Raw genomic sequence first — 25,628 nt, 5'->3', positions numbered from 1 at the left:
TCAAAGAAGTCTAAACAAGGGATATTTTCACTTGCTGCATCTACAGCACTTTGCCAGTGTGCCTTTCCCTTCCCCAGGCTTCATATGGTGCTTAGCAGGGCCATAGCATCCCTCCTGTTGGAGAGCCTCCACATCTGGAGCATCTGCTCTCTTTGGCTCCTTCCAGGTATATTAACTACTTCTTTTCATTTCCAGTACTTTGGTTTCTAATTTCCCATGCACTGCTCTTGCTTTCTCCTGCTGTTTCTGTGAGTTCATCTACACAGACGAGGTGCCACGGTTTAATCTATTGGCGAAGCCATGGTAATTCTGCAGGCGCTTCGTGATGAAAGTGTCAGCTTAAACTTTCTTGATTAAATTCCTTTCATAACATAGTTGTAAATGGGTGGGACAGGCAGATGCAAGCTTGCCCTTTCCATAAGGATGCTTTGCTCTATAATCTGTTATCAAGCTTATATAATTCATCTTTCACTAAACTGCAGTTTCTTGATGTGCCTGGCCTTTTTCCAGCAGTGGTAATTCCAGTGGGAGTTTCCTGGCTCACGCGTGTTGTTCCTTGAGCACCTCTGAATCTTCAGAGTCAATATGATTGTTGTGTTTAAGCTACAAACAAAAGACTAAAGAGGAAGACGTACATTTGCAGGATTAGAAGCAGTTAATAACAGTAGTGCTATTATAAAAATTCATTTTCAGTTCTCAGCGCAAGTATATCATGTGCAAATTCAAATCAGGCCTTCGAGTAGGTGGAATGATTCAGGAGCTGTATGTAGGAGCCTGTGGTCTTTCCCCATCTCCTCCACCTGCAGCGAGTGGGACACAGCAAGCTAAGCCAGCCACTGCCCAGCCTTGTGGTGCAGCGGAGGTTCTGTATTCCACGCCATGGCATCGCTGGTTTTTTGCTGCTGTTGCCATTCAGGTTAGCAACATGTAAAACCGCCGTATCTTTTATCACATAAAGGTGAAATGTTAAGGATGGCTTAACCTGTTTTTCTCATTGTCATAATATATATGTTCAAAGCATGTGTCAATGAGCTGTCTTGGAGAACACTATGGCTGTCTTTACAAGGGACATGTGATAGTTTGTGAAAGGAGGGAAACATGAAACAGAAGGCTTGTAGATTGAGTTGGACAGTTGTTCGAATCAATATGAAATTTGAATTGGCATTTGTCCCTCAGATGTTTTTTACAAGATGGCATCTGTCTAAATGGTCCAGCTTCCCGGTTGGTGTTGGCATCGTCTCACAGTGATGCGGCTGCCTGGCTTGATGGGTGGCACCGTGGCCAGCCTGAAAAGTGTCTGTACCTGAAAATGTGGACCTGTCGCTTCTCATGTGAACCTTTCCCCACTTTGAAAGTCATCTGGGGGACAAGATTCCGTATTCCACATGTATATATGCTGTAACATGTTGCTGTTTTTTGAATAACTAGGCTTTGTCATGCTCGGCAGCATGGGTTGCTCCAGTCGGGGCTACAGGCGGGAGAAGGTTGTGACTGGGTTTCCCTCGGTGTGGCAGCCCTGCTGCTGGGTGCCTTGGCTGGGTAACGCTGCACGCCTGGCCCAGCCAGCACCCGTCTAATCCAGTTCCCGTGCTGGAAATTATCAAACTTGGTGGGAATAAGCTTTAGTAATTCCTAAAGGAGCAGAGAAACAGGTTGAAGGTGTAAATGAAACGTGCTTTTGTGAATGTGGAGCATGTTTTGTTATGAATACTTTTGTCTGTCTTAGTCCAATAGTTGTAATGTAGAATAACCTGATAGAGGAGAGGGAGAGGATCTTTCTTTGTGCACAGTTGCAGAAAGAGCATGTAAGTCTGTTGAAACTGCCACCATTTTGGATTTTCTCCAATATGTAATCGTTTGCTTCTCGGCTATTGCACTACTTTCCACTTCATTTTGCGTTATTTCAGTTGAGTTGAGAAAAAAAGATAGAGGATTTCATTATCTCTAGAGACTGATTTTCTTGGACTGAGTAGTTTGAGTAGTTGGACAATGATTCCTGAAGTACTGTGCTAGAAAATGTTAACAAACCCTTGCAAAGTAATGCCAGAGTACTCTGGTTTGTTGTGTTGTTTTGTTTTGGTTTTTTTTTTTTATAAAAAAAGCAAAAATGTAAATGTTTCCAAGATGTACTTCTGAGTTACTTACATTTATTCATTATTTTTACCAGAATTACAAATTCTGCCCCAAAAGGCTGACAGCCTTAGACAGAAACTTTGTTGGAGTAGACTTGATAGAACAGGTGGGCTGGAGCAGCCCCTCGTGAAAGACGGGGGCAGTCAAAGCTGTGATGGCACACAGCTGCCGAGCCTGGCACAGTGGGCTGCTGCTCTGCTGCCCAATGAGCTAACCCAGGAACCCGGGTGCATCCGGAATTGTCCGTAAGACCTGCTTGGGGGGAGGGGGGGGGGATTCTCCTTTTCTTTAAACGTTGGATGGCATTGCTTTAAAAAAATACTGACGCTTTAAAGGACAGAGGGAGGAGAGTGTTTGGTGTGCTTCCTTCAGTTCCTCCGATACTGCTCGTTTTCGGTATATAGTCAAAGGATTAGTCTGAGTAAAATTCGGAAATGTGTCAGGGTGTTTTTTTTAACATACAGCAACTCTTGGTAGAACAACTTCATAACTTTGACATCCTCAGAAATTATCAATATTTAAATATTTCTGTATATATCTGACTCACTTTGTGTGGCTTTGTAATTGTCTGTAGTTGTTTGCTTTCCAAGATACAGTACTTGCTTAAAAATTCCAAGAATACACACGTGCTTTTGTCATTTTCTTTACATTCTACAAAATAAGCTAGGACTGCGCAACTTTGTCACTGAAATTACATTCCCTGCAGGACCTGCAGTATTCACTGGGGCTGTATAATATCACAACTTGACCTTTTTCTGCCACATAGGTTTTTTTTTTTCCTTGTCAGGAAGAAATGATAAAGACCTGTCATCTTGTTAGATTAATCAGCAGTTAGGGCTGCACGGGTTGGTATAAAAAATGGGCATGCTAAAATAGGTGAACTTAAGTGTATATATTTAGTAGTTATCATAATCTATGCAAGCGTTCTTTTACATTTTTGAAATTAGATTGCTATGCCATAATAAACATGAACGTCACTGCCAGCACCCAGGCTTTGGTAGCTTGGCATTTGGATTTGCAGAATCTAAATTTCCCTGGTTTGTTTTCCATAGAAATGAAATATCTTGTTTATTTATGGATAAAAAGTAAGCTGCTAGTTGAGAATATATAACCAGAGGGTGCAATAAGCAAGGCTGCCTATTGCAACCAGGAGGAATGTCGGGGGCAGAAGGTGCCTGTTTGCATAGATCAGGCACTAGACATCTACGCGCTTTTACGTGATTCTTTATTCTTTGCTTTTTTAACCATACAGGATCAGGATGCTATACATTGCTGCTGACAACTGGCAATTTCTGACTTCCCAGTAGAGTTGGATTTTGAGAAGATTTAGATGTGTGGAGTTAAACACGGCTTCCTGAAGCCTTGTCTGTTGGAAGTAAATAGGAGTTTCAGCAGGTGTCAGTGGGCCGAGACTTGACATTTATTGTTATTTTCCTACCCTTAAGAAGAAAGGTGGTACTGGGAGATCAGAGACTGTTTGGGTGATTTTGTGACTACAGCAGCGCAGTAGGATATAAATTTTGACAGGCAGTTAGCAATTTAATTTAAGAGAGCCTTAAGAAGTGAGGACGCGTTAACATTAGCGTTTTAATTCAGATGACGTCTATGCTTCATGAATCTTCATCTCTCCAAGATTCACATCCTTGCTGGGACGTCAGAGTGTGCGGCTCTTTCAGACAAAACGAGCCTGGACGAGGTGTTGCAGTCCCTAACGAGCAGGCAGAGCACGGAGCCAGGCTCATAACCCATGTGCGTATAAATACCAACAGTTTCCCGCTGGAGGTCTTCTCCTGCCGCACCATGAGCCTCAGGTGGCTGTACTGGTGGGGAAGAGGAGCCGGGGGAGCTGTGAGGATCTAAATACTTGCGTTAGCCAAAGGGGAGGGCCGTAACATCCAGCTGTAGGCACAATCATTTATGGCTGGTAGCATCTCAAACGGCTCGAGCTCTTTTGTAAGTAGTCAGTTGAGCATATTGATCATCCTGGATTATTGGTTTGAAATACAAAGTGGTTTATGCTTAGAATAGAAAAGTGTGGGCCACAAAAATTTCTAAGGATAACACATCTGGGCATTAAGACAAAAGGGGGACATTTAAAGCAAGCTGCGTTTTGACCAGGAAAACGCAAAAGTGAACTTTAACATTTCTGATGGTTATTGCTGTGTGAAAGCCTATAGGCTGCTAGGTGTTTGAGGGCATGAATATTCAGTATTTCAGATAGCACAAATTAAAAGAACAAGATGAAAAGCGCTTCTGCAACATGAACAAAACTACTCCTGTGTTTTCTTGAAGATTTATTTTGCTCTCCCTGAGAACGTAGACACAATATCTGTATTCATTTGATTGCTGTGAAAAATGGGAGAAGGCTTCCTTTTTTTTTTCCCCCTTTTCATTTTGCTCAGTTGATTTATTTATGAGTTGCTGTTTGTGTGGAATGGTTGATTCGTTTTAGAGAGAAGTGGAAGCTTCTGTCAGACGCTCCTGTTGGGTGTCGATTCACATCCCTGCAACACGGTGCTGGGGCATTTCAATGCAGTTGTACGCTGGTTAAGACAAAAGTAATACAATGGAGAAGATTTCGGGCGCTTCAGTGGCAGTGAAATAAAACTGCAAAACCTCAAACCAGGAGGTTGCAAGTGTCGCTTGTTGGATGCCATAGATTAGTTCTGTATGACCTTTAGCGGGAGTGAAAACGTATTTGATTTTTGAGCTATCTTTCCCTAGACAGTACTCAGAGTGCTAAAATCCTGCATGTTTTGGCAGGAAAAAAAAAAGATAGTGCACAAAGCAACGTCTGGATTTGAAAACCGGATTTATTTAAATTAAAAATGCAAACCCTGCTTCTGGCAGAATATGATTGACCATTGAAAATATAAACAGCCAAGGGAATGGCAGTTCGTCTCTTGATGTCTGCCAGTCAAAACTTTAGTCAAGTGCAAGTTATGCCTTGGTTATGCCTGATTTCCCAGGGTAATTGGGTGTCAGTCTGCGGCTGCATTATGCGGGAGGTCACACTTGGTATTTGTTACGATCTTTTTCGATTTAAAATCAGAAACTCTAACATGAGCCAAATTGAAATCAGCAGTGTTCGTATTCGTCTCTCCCTCCGCTCGCAGGTACTACAGTGCTACCATTTTGCAGATGTCAGGAGTCGAGGACGACAGGCTTGCAATCTGGCTGGCCGCACTGACAGCATTTATAAACTTCATTTTTACTCTCGTGGGAGTCTGGCTCGTTGAAAGAATGGGTCGTCGGAAACTTACACTTGGTAGCTTAACAGGTGAGTGTTTAATTGGTGTATTGTATTTCCCTCATAATTAGTAATTGTCCTGGCTTGAGGTAAAACAGAACCACGACATTAGTAAAATGAAAGTAAAATTTCAAGTGCTAGTTTTTTCAAAGTAGTCCTTTCTAAAATAACAGTTTTGGCCCCATCTTCTCCCTGAAACCATATGGCTTTTCAAAACCAGTTCTACAGTACCACAGCTAAAGGCTAATTCAAAAAAGAGGGGTTTAGCATGTTATTTTTTCAGGTGCCGTTTTTCATTCAAGCCATGTTTGACAACGTTTTTATTTAGCTTTTTTAATGCGTTTTTTCAGTATAAGGAATCAAATGCTTGGAACTTCGCAACAGATCAGTTTTGTAAAATCTCATGTATGCATATGCGATAAGTAATTTCTGGCTCATTAACGGGAATTCAGAACATATTATGAAGAACTATGCGTATTGCATAGCCATTGCAGCACTTCTAGAAATGTAACGCGGTTCTTTGCACGGTTGTCTGAAATACCATACAGTAAATACCTTACCTGCACTAAGGTCATTTTAGTTAGTCTCCTGTATGAGATACTAAAAGACAGAATTTTGGATTTGTACATTTTGTTGAAATATTGAAACACTGTAACTCATCGCGAAGCTGTCTCTTGGAAGCAGAAGGCAGAGTGAGCAGTCTTGCCTACACTCAGCCATGTCCTGCCCTTTACCCGGTAAATCCCTGCCTACTCCCGCGTTACATGCTTGTTCTGGCTGAAGTGATCTGTGACCAATACCTGCCTCTGGCTGAACGTCTGAAAGATTTAGATGTTTCCAAGAACAAGGTTTGGAAAAGAGAAGCATTTCCTGCTCCTCTTGAAATAATGTTCGTAAGTGTTTAGCCGGGAGGGTTTAATGTCTTCATATTTTGTTCTGTTGTCGCTGTCAGGGATCCAAACCTCCAGTTAGCGCAGCACAGCAGAGTGGGGGACCACCTGCCAAGTCGCTGGCCATTTGCGGTTCCCAAGCGATGGGAGTTAATCTGCACTCACAGTATTTGAATGCATTTATATAGGCAGAACGGTGGTGGCACAGTGTCACATCTGGTTTGATACGGAGTTACCCAAATTTGTAAATGAAAACATGCAGTGTGGAGGCAATTTGGTATTTCCAAGTTATAATACATCTGCATTTGGTGTATCACCATTGTGATTTGGGGTTGAGAAACTTGAAGAACTGACAAACACAGAAGGACTAGTGGAGGACTTTAAGGTTGGGGGCACCCTAGGTTGTAGTGATCATGAAATGATAGAGTTCAGGATCATGGGTACTACGCACAAAACAACAAGAAGTAAAATTACAGCCTTGGATTTCAGGAGGGCTAACTTCGACCTCTTCAAGAAACTGCTTGGAGAGATCCCGCGGGCTAGGGCTCTGGAAGGCAAAGGGGCTCAAGAGAGCTGGTTGGTATTTGAAGACCACTTCCGCCAAGCTCAGGATTGGTGCATCCCTAAGAGCAAGAAATCGGCCAAGGGACGCAGGAGACTTGCATGGTTGAACAGGGAGCTTCTGAAAAAGCTCAAGTGGAAGGAGGAAGTTTACAATAAGTGGAAGAAGGGACTGACCCCTTGGGAGGATTACAAGAATGCTGCCAGGGCGTGCAGGGATGAAACAAGGAAAGCCAAGGCCGCCTTGGAATTAAACCTGGCCAGGGATGTCAAGCTCAACAGGAGGGGCTTCTACAAGTGTATTGGAGGCAAAAGGAAAACCAGAGAAGTTGTGGGCCCACTGTTGAATGAGACAGGAGCCATGGTGACGGAGGATGCGGAGAAGGCGGAGTTACTGAATGCCTTCTTTGCTTCGGTCTTTACTGCTCGGCCCAGCCCTCAGGAGTCCCAGGCCTTGGGGGAAGTAACAGGAAAGAAGACGACTTCCCTTGGGTTGAGGAGGATCGAGTGAGGGATCAATTAGATATTCACAAGTCCATGGGCCCCGATGGGATGCACCCGAGAGTGCTGAGGGAGCTGGCAGAAGTCCTTGCTGGGCCGCTCTCCATCATCTTTGAAAGGTCCTGGAGAACAGGCAAGGTGCCTGAGGACTGGAGGAAAGCCAATGTCACTCCAGTCTTCAAAAAGGGCAAGAAGGAGGAGCCGGGGAGCTACAGGCTGGTCAGCCTCACCTCCATCGCTGGAAAGGTGATGGAACAGCTCATTCTGGGCGTCATCTCAAGGCATGTGGAGGAAAAGAAAGCTATCAGAAGTACTCAACATGGATTCACCAAGGGGAAATCATGTCTGACTAATCTGATAGCCTTCTATGATGGCATGTCTGGATGGATAGATGAGGGGAGGGCGGTAGATGTGGTCTACCTTAACTTAAGCAAGGCGTTCGACACGGTCTCCCACAGCATCCTCATAGGGAAGCTTAGGAAGAGTGGGTTAGATGAATGGACAGTAAGGTGGATAGATAACTGGTTGAAAGACAGAGCTCAGAGGGTCGTGATTAGGGGCACAGAGTCTAGTTGGAGGTCAGTGACGAGTGGTGTTCCCCAGGGGTCAGTACTGGGTCCAGTCCTCTTCAATGTATTCATCAATGACCTGGATGAGGGGCTAGAGTGCACCCTCAGCAAGTTTGCTGATGACACAAAGCTGGGGGTGGTGGCTGACACACCGGAAGGCTGTGCTGCCATACAGAGAGACCTGGACAGGCTGGAGAGTTGGGCAGAGAGGAACCTTATGAAATTCAACAAGGGCAAGTGTAGGGTGCTGCACCTGGGGAGGAATAACCCCATGCGCCAGGACAGGTTGGGGGCTGACCTGCTGGAGAACAGCTCAGTGGAAAGAGACCTGGGAGTCCTGGTGGACAACAGGACGACCATGAGCCAGCAATGTGCCCTTGTGGCCAAGAAGGCCAACAGCATCCTGGGGTGCATCAAGAAGAGTCGTGGGAGGTCATCCTCCCCCTCTACTCTGCCTTGGTGAGGCCGCACCTGGAGTACTGTGTCCAGTTCTGGGCTCCCCGGTCCAAGAAGGACAGGGAACTGCTGGAGAGGGTGCAGCAAAGGGCTACCAAGATGATCAGGGGACTTGAACACCTCTCTTATGAAGAAAGGCTGAGGGATTTGGGTCTCTTCAGTCTGGAAAAAAGACAGCTGAGGGGGGATCTTAGCAACACTTATAAATACTTAAAGGGTGGGTGTCAGGATGATGGGGCCAGGCTCTTTTCAGTGGTGCCCCGGGGACAGGACCAGAGGTAATGGGCACAAACTTGAGCAGAGGAAGTTCCATGTAAACTTCAGGAGGAACTTCTTTACTTTGAGGGTGGCAGAGCCCTGGCACAGGCTGCCCAGAGAGGTGGTGGAGTCTCCATCTCTGGAGACATTCAAAACCCGCCTGGACGTGTTCCTGTGCAAACTGCTGTAGGTCACCCTGCACTGGCAGGGGGGTTGGACTAGATGATATCCAGAGGTCCCTTCCAACCCTATGGTTCTGTGATTCTATGAAGAGCTTTTCACAATCCAAGTTCAGAAATGTGCTCATGACAGAGGAGATCAGAAAAGCACTTTCCTCACATCTTAAAAAAACAAACCAATAACAATGTCAAGTCACTACTTTTATCACAGTCTACCTCCAGATGAGTTAAAATACATCTCCCCTATAAGTTCTTGTATGTCTCCAGTCAAGTCTTTCAGAGTGGAAAGACCCAGTTCTGTACCATTCCCCATGTTCAATACCTTCCCCCCACCCTGCCCTGTGATACTTGCCTGTTGTCTTGTCTTTCCATGAAGTGGATCCCTCCTGGCACTGCAACTGGTACTTCTGGTTCTTGGCTGCTGCCTGTCCTTTATATTCTATTGGAATAGAGTATTATGTATTTGGCCCCGACACCTCATACACCTGTCCAGCCCTTTGGGATTTTATTGCTTATCGGGACCCAGCCCTATAGGTGTGATTCCCACGTCGACTTTTCATACAATCACAGAACTCTTTGCTTTTTGACTCTGGTTGTTTGATAAAAATATTCTTGGTCCTTCTGTGGTCAGATGCCAGTCTGCAGTGTCACTTGATGCATGCTGCATTGCTTGCACGGTTCTTTATCATACGTCCCCTCCTTAAGAAAATACAAATAATGACAGTACTGAAATCATATGTCAACTCTCTGTACTATTTGGAATTTTTTTATGTAATGTTTGTCACTTTGATTTAGGTAGTGGTGGATGTGATGTATTTTCCTTAGCAAGAGGGCTGTTTAATAAAACGATAATTGCTAAATCTGCTGATGGATCTGTTTTCCATGATGAGTTTTCTCATGGGGTAAACTTAGATTTTAGTGCTCTACTTCGGTTTACATTTCTAAGGACATTGGCTTTCACGCTGAGTTATTACTGGCTTCTTCTCTGGTCTTCGGAGAAGCCAGGTATGCCCCGGTCTCCCATTGCGTAAAACAAAGGCTAGCTTTGCCTGCTGCTGCAAGGTTGTGGGGATTTTTTTGGTAAAGGTTAATTGATTTGATGTTTGTTAGATGATAACCTACAAGAATAGGCACGAGAGAGATAGTAACATAAATATTTTCATTAAAAGCCAACATACCGTAATTTAATTTCGTAAACTCGTGCAGCTTTTCCTGCTTTCTGAAAACATTTGGGAAAGAGCTATTTTAAATTCAATTTAATCTATCTTTATAATTTTCGAAACATTAGCAACTTTTGAAAAATTGAGCCGTTCATATAGATCCAGAAGCATTAGAAAAATTATAGTAAACTGCTTCTGCCAAAAAAACCCCAATGCACACCTTTTTATTCTCTTAACTACAGTTACTGATTCGTCTTAGTTTTCCGTTCATTTTATATCTTGGCATCATTTCTTTATTTTGCTCTCTTTCTTCACGTAATGTCTTTCTTCAAAGCTTTTAATTGGGAAATATGCAGGAATTTTGACAAGTGCAGTATCCATTTCATTTGTGTTTTTCCCCTTCAGAAATTATCAGTTTGAAAGCATGGTGCCACTTGGTCATTGGACAATTTGTATCTCTTTTTGTAAGAGAGAGAATCTAAAATTTCTTCAGGATATTTCCTTTCTTTTTTTTTTTAATCTTAGCTAGTGATGTACTGTCGTTATTTGGTTTTGTTCATCATAGACAAACTTCCCACAGAACAAAAATATTTGATAAACTTAATTTGCCAAGTTTACATATTCAGTACTTTTCCAAAGAAATAAGACATTTGCAGAGGTACTGGAAGTGAGTGGTACTGTATTTGGTTAGCTTAAAAGACAGACAAAGCATATTTAGAATGAATACGAATAAGGTTATAGGCCCTGTCTAAAGATATTTGCTGTCTGGTTTATGGCATTTTGAAAGTACAGTAAATCTAGTGCAATATCCAGCCTGCCCCAAAACCTGGGGTACCTAGGTACCCCAGCGTACCGACTAGCCATAGCAGTACAAAGGCAAGTATAAATAAACTGAAATCACGTTTTATGGTGAGTAGGTGCTTTCTCCCCATACAGTTTATGATTGAGTTTAAGGTCTTAGTTGCCTCGGTGCAGGTAAATGCGTGGTCCAATCATCTCCAGTTCATGCATATTCATGCCTATTAGCCATGGCTGCTGCACAGACGCATTCATGAATAATTTTATTACACAGATCTTGGTACTTAAGATATTATTTATATCTCAGAAAAAAGTTTTTCACATACTTGGTGGATTTGCCTGCTAGGAAACTCTTTTCTCTCCAAAAACTCTGTCAAACCCACCCCTGAAACTGCCAAAACTTCTCCTCTGCCCTCCACCCACCAAAAAAACCCAAACCTCAAAATAAAAAACAGATAATGTGTAATTTCTTAAAGATTACCAGAGTGACATGTTAAGGTTTTTAATGTAGAGGCATTTCTAAAGGCTTGCACAGATGCATTTCTGAGAAGATTACTTACACACTTCTAACCTACAGAGCAAGCAGATGATGAGGAGTATTTGGAATTGAATTACAGTATCTTTCATTTGCCTTCAACCATTAAGCTGTATCACTGCACACTTAATGGATGCTGTCTTCCAACTGGGATGTGCTTCAGTGGTTTGAGAGTCTGTTTTTGTAAGGTAAAGATAATGTTATTAGATCATTAGTAACTAATTCATGATCATAGAACCATAGAACGGTTTGGGTTGGAAGGGACCTTGAAGATCATCTATTTCCAACCCCCCTGCCATGGGCAGGGACACCTCCCACTAGACCAGGCTGCTCAAAGCCCCATCCAGCCTGGCCTTGAACACTTCCAGGGATGGGGCGTCCACAGCCTCCCTGGGCAACCTGTGTCAGTGTCTCACCACCCTCAGAGTAAAGAATTTCTTCCTAGTATCTAATGTAAATCTCCCCTCTTTCAGTTTAAAACCATTACCCCTTGTCCTATTGCTCCACTCCCTGACAAAGAGTCCCTCCCCATCTCTCCTGTAGGCCCCCTTTAGGTACTGGAAGGCTTCAATAAGGTCTCCCCGGAGCCTTCTCTTCTCCAGGCTGAACAACCCCAACTCTCTCAGCCTGTCTTTATAGGAGAGGTGTTCCTATCCTAACGAATAACTTTATTACTAGTTTTGTATTTTTAAATCAGACTATACATGATAATAAATAAAACATGCCACATAAATAGTGAGTATAGAAATAGGTATACAGGGTATTTTATACAACATAGAGCTTGATGCCTTGTCAAGTAGCAAAATGCAAATGTTTTATAAGTCTGAGTTTGGGATGGTTGGAATAGTATCATGAGTGGTGAAGTATATAAATTTTCATTAAGATGATACAGCATATTGTGTGTGTGTGACAAATGAGGTAGGAGAACTATGGGTTATGTTCTAGTAATGGCCTGTTGCACTTTTTTGCTGTCTTCCCTCTCGTCACTTTGCCCAGCTTGTACACAAGGCATTTGTTGTCGGGGACAGGAGCAAATAGATGGAAGGGGGCTTTTTCCTAGCAGATGTTATGTGTGATCTTTGAAACGAGATCAGAAATTGCAGGTGGGCGTTTTGGTGGTGTTTTTATGAAAAGTCAAATTTCTCTCGTTTCACAAAGGGAAGCAGAGCCAATGAAAAAGCTGATGCTATTTTCTATTTTATAGGAAAGCCTGCAGGGTGTGGGAGTGGGAAGAAGTGTGGTGATTTCAAAGTCACTATTAAATATTACCTTTACAGCATTATTTTCAACACCAAAAAGAATATATCCGTTCATTCATGCAGTCTTCAATTCCACATATTGAAACAAAAAGCCTCAACCTATTAATTTAATATCTGGACATTGAACCTGATGCACTTGACTTTAACATCTAACCTAATTCAAGATGTGGATGTAGCAAAGGGTATTTTTCTTAGGTTCTCATCACAGCTCCTTAGCGAATGCCGTGTGCCTTGCTTTCCCAAGCGTAGTTCGTAGTTCAGTTCAATAGCAAATTATTTCATGTACTCTGGAGAAAAGTATCACATTGTTCTTTATCTGTATTTTTAGGTACTGCTGTAGCACTCATTATCCTAGCTTCGGGATTTTTGCTATCAGCTCAGGTCTCGCCAAGAATCACACTTAATCCACCAGATCCTTCACATCAAAACTCTACCTGCACAAAATACAGGTGAGATTTCATGATCATTCATCCAATCTTCTGGAAGATTGTTTTCAGTTAACTGCGTTTTACAACCTAGTGTGAGTAATAGACAATTATTCACAAAGTCTAGAACACGGAACTAACTGGATTAAAGTTAAAATCCTAACTTCTGTCAACAGAGAAAATTAGACTCTGTTTAAATGCTCTGAATAATCCATTGGAGTTTCTTGGACTAAATAATGTGGTTAAGCAGCAAACTCCACAGCTGAAATCTCCTTTGTTATATCATACCTGCTGCAATTTATAGTGGACGCAAAGTTAGGAATATTTAAAAAGTAATCTGTAAAAATGTTTGCTGTCATTAATCTACTTGTAGATTTGTCAAGTATAACAGCTGTAAACTCTTCAAGAAGATGTTGTCTTTGCCTTTTGTTTTCCTGAGTGGAAAAGAAATCATCTTCAGATAATTGCAGACCAATTAACAATTAAAATGAATGTGAATTTTTTGACCTTTGTTTCTATAGTGGGTAGAGGAGGCAATTTCATGTGCAATCATTGTTTAAAATAACATATCTTCTAGGATGTTAGGAATGTGTCATTTTCTGTATTTCGCGGTTTTTATTCACATGTGAATGCGCTTATGTTCATTTAGCTGGCAGACTAGAAAATTCCCTGTTGAGTGAAGACTAATAAAAAAGCTGAAGAAATTCTTACTTATGTTCAAAATCTGTTTTATGTGTGCTTGCAATAGAGATAAATATCAAGAAATGAGACTTCTAGTTTCCTAGCGATTCTGGCTAGAAATACGGCTCATGGCTTTTCATATGCCAGCACCATGTCTTACGTGAAAGATTCTGAGGATCTGAAGCTTCCCCCCTGGGAAGGGGACAGAAGGTCTTCAAAAGAGTATAACTAGGTGTTAATAACTGCAACATTAGATACTACCAGATATGAGGATCCCTAAATGCAAAAGCTCTATTTTTAGTTGTTTTCTACTGCAGAGTCAACTATAGTTTGTGATTTTTGAGGTGTGCCTATACAGATTTTTCAAACAGCAAGTAATCTGGTTAAAAGAAGCAAAGCGGGAAAGAGCTTCCAAATGCTTTTCTTTCAGAATAAGATAACATTAATAGCAGGATATCGGAAGGCTTTGCCTAGGACTTAAGTTAACTATTTAGAAAGGATGTCTGGAGGGCACAGATGCACCGTTTGCAGAACTCATTATTTTTTATCTAATGAAGCTGGATGATCATATAACTTGAAACAGTATAAAATCTGCATAGAAGAAATGCGGCTAGTCCACCTTAAGAAGTAATGCAAAATCATCCATCGCGGTTTTCATTTTCCACTTAACCACAGCTAGTCAGGAAGGGAATTTAGACTTGCTGCGGCTTGCTCAGTGTGCGCTTCTGGGCAAAAGCATGACAAATTAAAGCAGGTGGTTCTAGTAAAGGCATGTCGTTTCCTGAGGTATTGGAATATTTTAATCTGTCATAATTTTCTGACATAAAGTGAGGAAAAGCAGATGTGATAGAAATTCAAAGGATCTAGAAAAGAGCAATAAAAGAATTGAAATATGTTAATTTGGGAATATTTTGAAATAGGAGGACCTCTCTTTCTTTACAGATAAAAGTGAACTCGTAGAGAGGGATGTGAAATAATGAACAACGTATAAGAAAGCTTTAGTTGCTCCTATTTTAGTCTTGGAACATACTTTGGTAAGGAGACACAAAAGCCAGGAGAGTTGAAACTAATAAATGGATGCAGTTGCCCACATATCACAGATTTAGGCTACTGCACCCACTGTTTAAAAGGTTTAAAAAAAAATAGGCATTTACATGGTTAATAACAACTTTCACACTCGTGTATCTAAAACCATAATTGGGATATCATTTTTCATGCTTCAGAACATCACTAGACCCTGACCTTGCTACGGCCGGAGGAAGAATATTCCTTCAGCATCATGAATATTAGTGTCCATTTTGGGAGGTGATATCAGCCACTGACTCCATACCAGGAAGTCTCAAAATTCCAAGTGTGTTCGGCCAAGAAATATTGTTTGCTTTTGGCATGGATCAAGGGAAGAAAAACTTTTTAAACATTTTTGTCTCCAGTGATGTCTTCAGAGGAGCTTAGTTTCAGCTTGCCTTTCCACCAAGTTCTTGTAGCTACACATATGGAACATACGTTAATTTATTCCCTTATCTAAATTATTTCTGGAGGGGATAACATACAGGCATACCTTGTATTCGACGTGGAAAAGTGGCTGTTCAAGATACGGGCATGCCTGCTTTCTGTGCACGTGGTCAATAAGCTGAATGAAATTTTAAAAAGTGTTTTTGTAATGAGAAAGTAGATGGTGTCTTCACCATTCCACTTGGGTTAGAACTTCAGCATAACATGCATGGTCTTGGAAGGAAGAGGAGGTGGGGACTGCAAGCCAAAGGAAAGCTAAAGGCTGGGCTGGTTTTTGTGGGGCTCGCCTCTCTCCTTTTTGGCCCTGAAGGTATTGCCCACAGCAGTTACGGAGTTGGGTCAAAGAGATTCTCAAGCCTGAGGATTTGGAAATAAAAGTCTACTCTGCATAATGTCAGCCTTGTGTATTTTTTGTGCTACTCTAAGACTAATGGCATTAAAGGAGCTGTGCAGATAGCCGCCATGTAGGGGAGCAAATATTACTGTAGGAATAATTACAAATAAGATATCCAATCAAAGTAAAATGAAGTCATTTAATGGCAGTGGTCTCTTGCCGTTTAATCCATATTTTAGCTTGCTTCAGTATAACTGCTGGTATCTCATATTGCTTAGTGCTGTATCTTGCAAGCCTTGAAGAGGTCTCAGTTTTTGAAAAATAAAGACAGCAGGACTTCAGAAAATCAGCACGTAATGCCATCTCCCTGTAGCCACCGTAACCACTTTTAAATAGGTGTGCTACACAAATGCAGCTTGTGGTCTCCTTCATCTAAAGGTGATGCGGTGCTTCTCTGAGGTGAGGTACGCTCAGTCAGAGTGTAAATCTGTTTGCGGCTTTGCCATCTCAGAGTATGGGGGGGTTTCCGAAATATAACGTGTTTGTCTCTGTCAAAATGTATTTGTAAGTTACAAAATCATCAGTAAAGTGTATTTTGCTGACAAAAGTTTCACTGATACTGTGCAGAGTAAAGACGCTTTTTATGTTTGCAAATCCGTTAGGTAAGTGTGGTGTCCATTTTGGAAGCCTTAGAGCTACTACAAACAGTCTGTTTGTTTGTTGTTCCCTCAGATCTGTATTCCTCTGCAGAGATTAATTCCTGCTGCTAGAATAACAATGAAGATAGAACAGAGTAGCAGATAAAGAACACAGTCACTGTCCTGATTGAAAAAAGCACCTTCAATGCTACGTTCTGAAAGAGCTGTGCCATGCAGAGAGAGATACAGGCTGCCTGTATGTGCTTGCAGAAAACAAACCAGTAAGATAGGCTGCAAATATCGAGTAAAATATTTCCATTTGATGTAGGGACATATAATATCGTAGTTGGTCAACAGCCAAAAAATAATCCATAAATCAGTGAAAAAAAATTGAATATAATCCTCATTCACATGGCCATCATGGAAACAACACAAACCCAGCAGGACAGCCTGAACGCTGAGATTCTCCTTGCCTCCTCCCAGGTGGAAGTGGGTGGGTGTCTCACTGAGGAAAGGCAAGGTGAATGCCCGTCTCTGTGCCATCCTTAAACTCCACTTTCACACTCAACCCGTGTAAGGTTGTGTAGGTGTTTGTAGTGGGACCACTTCTCTTCTTTGATCGTAATCTCTTCAGCAGCTGTAATCTGTTACTTATCATCGAGGCCACAGAGAAGCTCAGAGGTAAATTTAGGAGTACAAAAGAGTATCGTCCCAAAACTTTTAATCCTAAAAATTAAAAGATAAGTTAGCCATTGTTATTATTATTCTGACTACTCAAAAATCTATAAACATGTTCCTTGTTTTACTGGGGACTTGTCAGTAAAGGAGGCAGCTTCTGGAAGGAGGCCAAGGTTAGGGCATGGACACTAGTTACCCTACTGCCTTTTCCCAGTCTTTAAAGAATCAAAGGTGTGACTGTCCCACTCTGCCTTTCTCTGGGATATTCACCCATCTCTGGAAAATGACCATTGGCCTGTTGCCTTGTATTTTTGGTCTTTTTGTGTCCTTTCATCATGTGTCTGTCCCTCTTACTGCACTTCTTGGGACTTGGTCAGCTGTAGAAGACATAATGTGAACTTGTTCTGCTTAAGCAATATTTTTCACCTCGGTTACTATACGAAAATGGTAACTTTTGTGTTAAGCTTAAGTTAACCTTGGTATCCTAGGGAAATGATACCTGTGCACAAGAACTTTCTCAGGTTCCTTCCTGAACTGATTGTTTTCAGAGTTTGATTAAAATGCTACAGGCGGTGCCAGCTGTGCGGGGCACACAAAGGCTCTGCTGTTCATCTTCGAGTTAGTCAGCCTCATGCGGTTAATGTGCCGAAGCTCATTGTACAAGTACACACCACTTAGATGAAGGCACCAATGTTTAGTAATCTTACATAGCAATTTCACAAGAGCTAGTAGGCAGAAATATATTTTCTTTATGAATTTAGCAAAAGTATGTAACTGTGATCAGTCTTGAAAAAACTCAGCTAACCTAGTAACGGAAACTGGTTTTATTGTATTTAATAGCCTTAGGATACATACAGTAAGTCTGTTAGTTATCGTACTTCATTTTGTTAACTCATTGACAATCTGATTTATCTGCAAACTAGACATCGGTATTCTTCATACTGTCACTGTATCAGAGAACCAGTATTTTTTAAAATATGATTCTCATTTTATGTTTCTAATGTCAAAGTGACTGAGCTACTTGTAATTCTCATAACAGAATTGCATTAATAAATATAGTAATGTGTTTCTGCTATTAAGTTCAGAAAATTATGAGTGTTTTGCCTGCTTTTATGAAATGTAATTAAAATTCTGATAGATGGTTTATGTTGTAGAGCTGTAAAATGACCTCGACGTAGTCTGGAAATATTTTAAGTAGATAATACAAGGATTTATCACTTGGTAATAATGTTCCATTTTCTGGCATGTTGCTCCTATCAATCAAAACTTGTAATTTAATTTAAAATCATAGGGGATAGGAAGGAATATGTCAGTTCCATGTAGTAAGCATCGTTAATGTGAATGAGGAAAAACTCCTCTCGTCAATTTAAAAACAAAAATCTGAAAAGTGACTTATCTGAATTATAATGTCTGTGGGCATAACGCAGACCCTGTAACCATTGTTAACATTTCCACTTACTTTGTCTTTGAATCAAACTCTGCCTTACTGAGGGAACAAGGTGTTATTTATATAGTAACCTATTAACACTTCACATCTCTGCTAATACTTCTAAGACTTTGCTGTTTAACAAAAGCTGAAACAATACTTAGGGAGTTACTTTGTAAAATCTTCTGAAGTGATGGTGTTATACTTTATATGGTCTGCAGGTTTTAGTCACACAAGGATGATTTTAATCCAGTTTGAACAAGGCTTGTAGCTGATCTGCCCGGAAGCTGGGAGTATAGGATGTATGTGTAGGGTCTCTTTGCAAGAGTAGTTTTAAAAGCAAAGTATTCTACGGAAACTGCCATTACGCTCAAAATAAAGGTACATGTAAGTCAGTTGTTTCTGTTATTTATTGTCTGTGTTGCTCAGATCGAGGCATAAATCAAGAAGCCGTTGTGCTGGGGGCTGTATAAATTCAGAAAAAAAGATCATCAAAGACAAGAGACAATTGATACCTGTGTGCGAATAGATCAGGACACTTTGCATGTGGTGTCAGCGTTCCAGTACAGTCTGTTGTGAAGCTCCTTATAGTAGTAGTGGTGTGGAGCCAGGATGATCTGAGGACTTAAGCAAAGCAGGGTTTGTAGAGAGTGGTTTTCTTTATAGGACTTTGAAGGTAGGAAAGATGGGTGATCCATCAGGGTCCTCTTGGGGTCTAAGGCAGAACTAGCAAACACCAAGAAGATGAAAACAGTTGCTCTGAGTTTATATAAATTGTGTTGCTTATTTGAGACATGTGAATCTTTGGAAAAGAGGGCTTAAGGAAAGTTTGAAGAGAGCGAATGTATTTATATGTGACTGGCATATCAAGAAGGATAAGGATTGAGTACTGGTCTGGAACTTACCTGGGAAGGAGTCACTGAAGAGCAGTCCCTGAACTAGATGGAGCAGGAGCCTGATTTGAAGATGAGGAAGGGTTGATCATACTTGAATGTAACTGCGATTTAGATCTGTTGGAATAGCTGTGTGGTAAATTACAGAACTGCAGCTAGCTTACGAGTACTGTGATTATAAATGGTAGCTTTTCCTTTTGAACATCACTGAGTGGATACATGTTACCCACTGGACTGCCAGTAGACCTCAACAAATAAACTTCTGCCTTTGGTCTCCTATAATAGCAGGAAAGTGCTCTTGAGGTCCAAGTGGGTTTTTCTCATTCTTCATTAAGTACTGTATTTTCTGTGTCCCAGATAGGACAGCTTGGAGTAGTATCTTGTAGTTACCGTGCATTTTAATTACTTAAAGCATCCCCTATATTCTTGGCCAGTGATACTTAATCAGATTTTAGTGGTTAGCTTTTGGAAGGAACACGTGAATCATTAGAAGTATAACGAAGTGCTTGATTTCATGCCTGAGGTGCAGTGAAGCATGTGCCTCAGCATAAGACCTCAGACATAAGCATCAGGCAGTTTTAAACAAGGTCCTAGTACCTAACTGAAATGAGTTTGTATTTAAAAATGAAGTAAGCCATTTACCAAAAAAACCCCTAGTGCACCAATGTGCACTCATCTGTCAAGAGCGCTGATAAATCTACTGCACTATTTGTCCAAAAGTCCTTATATTTTTATTGAGTTAAATATCATGGCTGTTCCTCTTGTTTGGATTCATCGGTTGCTGTGTCCTTTCTTGAGTCCAGTTGGATACACATGCTCTTGACTGGTGGTGCTCAGCTCAGCTATCTTGGCCATTTTCTTTCAGCTGGGGCTGGAGCAAGAGGCATTTTCTGGTTGTAGACAGATGAATACAAGCACAGAAGCAAGGAAAGCTTGATTTCAGTCTGTTGTTTTTCTATAAGGAGCTGGAAAGCAACTACACCATATGCTAAGGGAGGTAGAGGATTGTGTCCATAACCAATCTTGAGCGCAAAGAGTAAACCTGAGGGCATACCAGGTAGGATGAAAGATCCACCTGGCCTAGGATCCTGTCTCCAGTATGGCAAACAGCAAGCTGGAAGGAGTAGAAAGCAGCATGATCAAAGTGACGTTCCTTTCCAGCCTGCGGTGATTTGCAGCTTATGTTCTCTTTGGGTGGTATGTGCTAATCTTCAGTAGATACTGCAAGACCCTCCTGTCCCTGCATCAAGGCTTTCCTGCCTGGGCTGTTTTTTTATTGTTCCTAAAGTTCTATGAGGAAAAACTTTTTCAGCAATATGAATATTTGCATCTTGCAGAGCAGGAGCAGTGGATTCAACAAGCTCACAGCAGTGGCATTTATTCTGTGGAGAGGACAGGGCATGAGCAAAATGTCTTGCATGTTGTGAGTGTATCAGATTTTCACATATAGATAGTTCTTCACGTACAAAGGCTGATTGTGCAACGTATGCTCAGTGAAGGCTGATGAATGCAAAACAAGAAGAAAGTGTCCATCCCCAAGAAACACCAGTATTTGTGGACTTTTTGATACTCTTAAGAGGCTGTTCATGCTACCCATGTAGTAGAATATTATGAAATCAGGTGTTAGGTTCTAGAAAAGAACTAGACATTCCGTAATATATTATCAAGCTCAGCTCGTATTTCTGTAACTAGATGATAGTAACACATTAATACAGTTTTATAATTGGATAACAGATTATGGAAGACAAAATGAAAAACTTCTTAAAATGTGGCAAAAGTGAGAATTGATTAAGCGTTTTGAAATGAACAATTCAGAAATTGAAGTTCAGCTTGAAAAAGACAAAATAATCTGACAAAAGGAGAAACAGCACTTGCAGAGCAAGGACACTGGGCAAAGATCTTTTACTGTTAAATCACTCAACAAAAAGTGGCAAGGTACAATTTGCAGCTCAAATTAAGAGACTCATGAGAATTGTAGAAAAGTCGTTACTTACAAGGTCATTTTATGAATTTAAAGCACAAAATATAATGACAAACTGTAGGTAAGTATGGAGTACTCTAAGCAGTGGGGTAAAAGCAGGGGAAGAAGCAATTGCGAACTTTTCATTGGTATTTGAATTTTAGGAAAGCAAACTTCCAGCTGTTCAGGGAGTTAGTCAATAGGACCCCCTGGGAAACTGCCCTCAGGGACAAGAGGGCAGAATAGAGCTGGCAGATCTTTAAGGACGCTTTCCATAGAGCACAAGAGCTCTTGATCCCCAGGTGTAAGAAATCAGGAAAGGAAGGGAAGAGATCGGCATGGCTGAGTTAAGGCCTGATGGTCAAACTAAAAGGCAAGAAGGAACTGCACAGGCAGCAGAAGCAGGGACAGGTATCCTGGGAAGGGTATAGGGTTCTGTAGGGATGGGGGTAGGAAGGCCAGGGTGCAGCTGGAGCTGAACTTGGCAAGGGACTCAAAGAATAATAAGAAGGGCTTCTACAGGTATGTCAACCATAAAAGGAAGGTCAAAGAAAGTGTATGCTCCCTGATGAGCAAGAATGGCAAACTGGTAACAACAGACAAGGAGAAGGCTGAGGGACACAACAACTTTTTTGCCTCAGTCTTCACTGGCAACTTCTCTTCCCACACCTCTTGAGTGGATGGACTGCAAGACAGGGACTAGGGGAGCAAAGTCCCTCCCACTGTAAGAGAAGATCAGGTTTGTGACCACCTGAGGAACCTGAACATACAGAAGTCTATGGGACCTAACAAGGTGCATCCCAGAGTCCCAAGGGAATTGGCTGATGTAGTTGCCAAGCCACTCTCCATGATATTTGAAAAGTCATGGCAGTCAGGTGAAGTCCCTGGTGACTGGAAAAGGGGAAACATTGCACCGATTTATAAAAGGGGTAGAAAGGAGGACCCTGGGAACTGCTGACCTGTCAGCCTCACCTCTGTGCCTGGGAAGATCACAGAACAGATCCTCCTAGAAGCTATGCTAAGGCACATGGAAGACAGGGAGGTGATTCGAAGCAGCCAGCATGGCTTCACCAGGGGCAAGTCCTGCCTGATGAACCTAGTGGCCTTCTGTGATGGAGTGACTACATCAGTGGACAAGGGAAGAGACCTTATTGTGGCCTTTCAGTACTTAAAGGGGACCTACGGGAAAGATGGGGACAAACTTTTTAGCAGGACCTGTTGTAATAGGACAAGGGGTAATGGTTTTAAACTGAAATAGAGTAGATTTAGACTAGATGTAAGGAAGACATTTTTTTATCATGAGGGTGGTGAAACACTGGCAGGTTGCCCAGAGAGGTGATAGATGCCTCATCCCTGGAAACATTCAAGGTTGGATTGGATGGGGCTCTGAGCAACCTGATCTAATTGAAGATGTCCCTGCTCATTGCAGGGGAGGTTGGACTAGATGAACTTTGAAGGTCCCTAACAACCCAAACTATTCTGATTCTGTGATCTGGAGGGTCACTTTAAGCAGGTCAGAGATTTTATTCAGGCTTTTTAGAGACTGCACTGGAGGCTAGTAAACTACACTTCAGTAGAAAAAACACAGTAATTTTTGTATCAAGAAAAATGTACACAGTCAGCCAATTAATAATTCATGTATATACTTTAAATTCTCTGTGATGGGGGAAGGAATTGTGATCTTTGGGATCAACCTGTAACCTCAGGAACAGTTAATCGGGCAGGCTGCTCCAGAGCACAGCATCATGAAAGCTGGTGGTGCTCAGGCTGGCAAGAAATGGCTAGCAAGGGACCTTCATGTTAGTGCTGTCAGGCTTGCTAGATATTCCCATTTGGTCAGATGAAGAGGACATAAGAGCATGGAAGCCTCGACTGAGTTGGCAGAATCGGAGTTGGGAATTGCAGGTTTGGGGATATCTGGTCTCCTAGCAGTCTGTCAGCTTGTCAGTAAGCGTGGTCTGACAATGAGGCAGGAACCCTGAAATCCCATTCCATGGCAGTTCCCAATAAACTGAGGGGCCAAGCTACTGAGGCTTTTGTTTTGTAGACTTCATGTCATTGATCTGCAAAGAAGCTAGGCATCTTTGGACTTCTGGAGCCTCACATTCCTGTTTATTGTTATTCTGCTACATAGGCTGAAGCATCTGAAGTCTAGACGCTTGCCTTCTTGTTGGGTTGCCTAGGAGCTCAGCTGGTAAGCAGAGAGGGAACCAGGCACATCGTAAAACCTTTCTGCTGTAATGCTGCCTGGTTTCATCAAAATCAAATCATCTCTCTCAAGTATTTCAATCTTGATGAGTTGTCAGTCTCTGATTGAGAAACATCTTGCCTGGGAATTTTCAACTGGCTCTTCACGGAAGAACCTGTTTCCAAGGCACGAGCTCATAACCCTGGCACGGATATAAATATTCCATGATAAAGTACAGGAAACATAGCTCCCATTTATAATTGGATGCAAATTCCTTTCTTAACATAGACATGCTGGAGTGTTCTTGTATAGGGCTTTCAAGGCCATAACTGTTCCTGTGGTGTAGATTTGAAGAAGTATTTTTATGATTTTATTCTCTGACATATATTTAAATAGATCTGTGCTGATAAGAAGGTACGTTTGAGGGCAGGGAGATCTGTAGTAGATAGCTACATGTCAACATGCAACACAAAAATATTGTGCATTTATTTTCCTGGTATATTGTATGTCCTAATTTATTTACATCACTATGAGCATATATGTAAGAATATGTGCTCAATTTCAAATTACTTAAATATTTGTGTTTAGTAAATAGTAATGGGGCTAGAGTGAAGAGCATAAGCCTGAAAGTACTATATATTTTATTTCCATTTTTTGAGAGAGAAATTCAAACAGCCTCAGCCGTTGATTTTTTTTTGTTGCTTTTAAATTGCTTCTTTTAAAAAAAAAAATCTTCCTTTTTTTATTTCATGCTGCGTCTTCAATTATCATTAGTCTTTGTTAACCGATACAGATTCCTTTACTGTGTTATGAAACAGTTGTAACGTGTATATTTTGGGATTTTGGAGGAAAAAAGCATCAACCTTCATCTTGGAAAACGCAGTTCCTGTCTGCCTCATCATAGTCACCATAAACATTTTATATCAGTGATGAAACGGGGCACAGAAGAATGCTTGATGCTCTGACCAGCAACCGCCTACCCTAAGTCTGCTGGGAGTTAGATTTGGAAGGGCTTTAAGTCTTGTATATTGAGTTTCTGGGTTTCCTCTGACACAAATTGGCCTTGTCCCTAAAACCTGAAGTCAAAGCCCGATTGTATGAACTCGCTCTATAGGTGAGGGCAGAAGATCCTGACCCAAAGGTAAAGGGTCTTTAAATATTTGTTATTTAACTTTTCGACCTGTAAGACAAGCTTCAGAAAAGCTGTGGGGAAATAATAATTTTAAATTATTTAAACTGTTAAGAGTAACTATAATCTCTGGCATTTGGCATGACATGAGATCCAGCAGCCTTTATTATGTTGAATGCCAACTGAAAGACACGGTTGTGCGTACCCAATAAAGCCCAAGGAAAAGATGCATTAACAGCCATGTAGGCAGACACTGGAATCGATAATCAAATTTCTCGACTTTTTTCTGGACTGCTGGAGGGTGAGGGAGGAATAAATAAGATGCCTTCTGCTCCCTGATTGACCAATTACTGATACCCAACACCATATGAGGTTATGGGGAGTTATCCGTAGAGCGAGGCCAGTGGGACAGAAGAGGCAATGCATGGTTCAGTTCTGTCATTCATCTTGTGCATCGATTTTTGCGCGGACATTGAAGGAAATGATGAGGCTTTCAGTCCCCATCCCGTCCTCTGCTGGCAACACTGTAAAGATGACAGTCATCCCTGTGTCTGGTTGTCATTCCCCTGCATTCCTGTGTCCTGCTGATGTTCTGGCTGGTGTTGGGTATTTGACGATATTTCTGCTTGAAGTAAAACCTAAAAAGAACAAATCTAGAGAAACCTTGAATCCTGAAATTTTCCAGAAAGAATTGTTGCCTAACCACCACTTTAATGTGTTAAATTTTGCACGTGAATATAATTTGCATATAGTTGACTTAAAAATCCACCGCTGCACTTGGTAACATGTAGTATTTGGAAATGTCTGCTTTCTGTGCCAGGCTGCCATGCTGGATGTGCTACCACCCTGCATCTTTTTAGGAATTCATGGTTTAAAAGGTACTTTGAAATACAACGTGATTTGAGTGGAAGATATCTCACAATTTGAAAATCATAGACCAGCATCCTGTTTGATATCATTGAGTTCTTTTCACTAGAAGATGCTATATTTTTTTCAGTTATTTTTAATATTATTACTACATACTTCAACACACTTGTGATTTATAAAAATATTTTTATTCATCTGCAGTCTTCTGTTCCTGTCAACTGTTTTGGTTCCTGCCCATTGCCATCCTAATATTGATTAACAAAATTATAACTAAGTCTCGCTAATGTAATATTGGAATTGTCCTTTCATAATTGATAATGGCAGAGGTATCATTTTCTTGTTTATCTT

The 25,628-nt window shown here is 41.4% G+C and overlaps 1 protein-coding gene across 1 annotated transcript in view; it reads left to right on the top strand.

Moving 5' to 3' along the window:
* SLC2A13 (solute carrier family 2 member 13) overlaps positions 1-25,628 on the top strand; it is a 168,365-nt gene that overhangs the window by 108,891 nt on the left and 33,846 nt on the right. The window contains exons 5-6 of the mRNA XM_063323407.1: positions 5,250-5,413; positions 12,878-12,998. Coding sequence (XP_063179477.1) covers positions 5,250-5,413; positions 12,878-12,998 — 285 coding nt within the window. The remainder of the gene's footprint in view (positions 1-5,249; positions 5,414-12,877; positions 12,999-25,628) is intronic.

This window comes from Chroicocephalus ridibundus, chromosome 1 (genome assembly GCF_963924245.1).
Source record: "Chroicocephalus ridibundus chromosome 1, bChrRid1.1, whole genome shotgun sequence".
Classification (NCBI taxonomy): domain Eukaryota; kingdom Metazoa; phylum Chordata; class Aves; order Charadriiformes; family Laridae; genus Chroicocephalus; species Chroicocephalus ridibundus.
The sequence above is the reverse complement of the archived record's forward strand: the minus strand, read 5'-3'. Positions and strand labels throughout refer to the sequence as shown.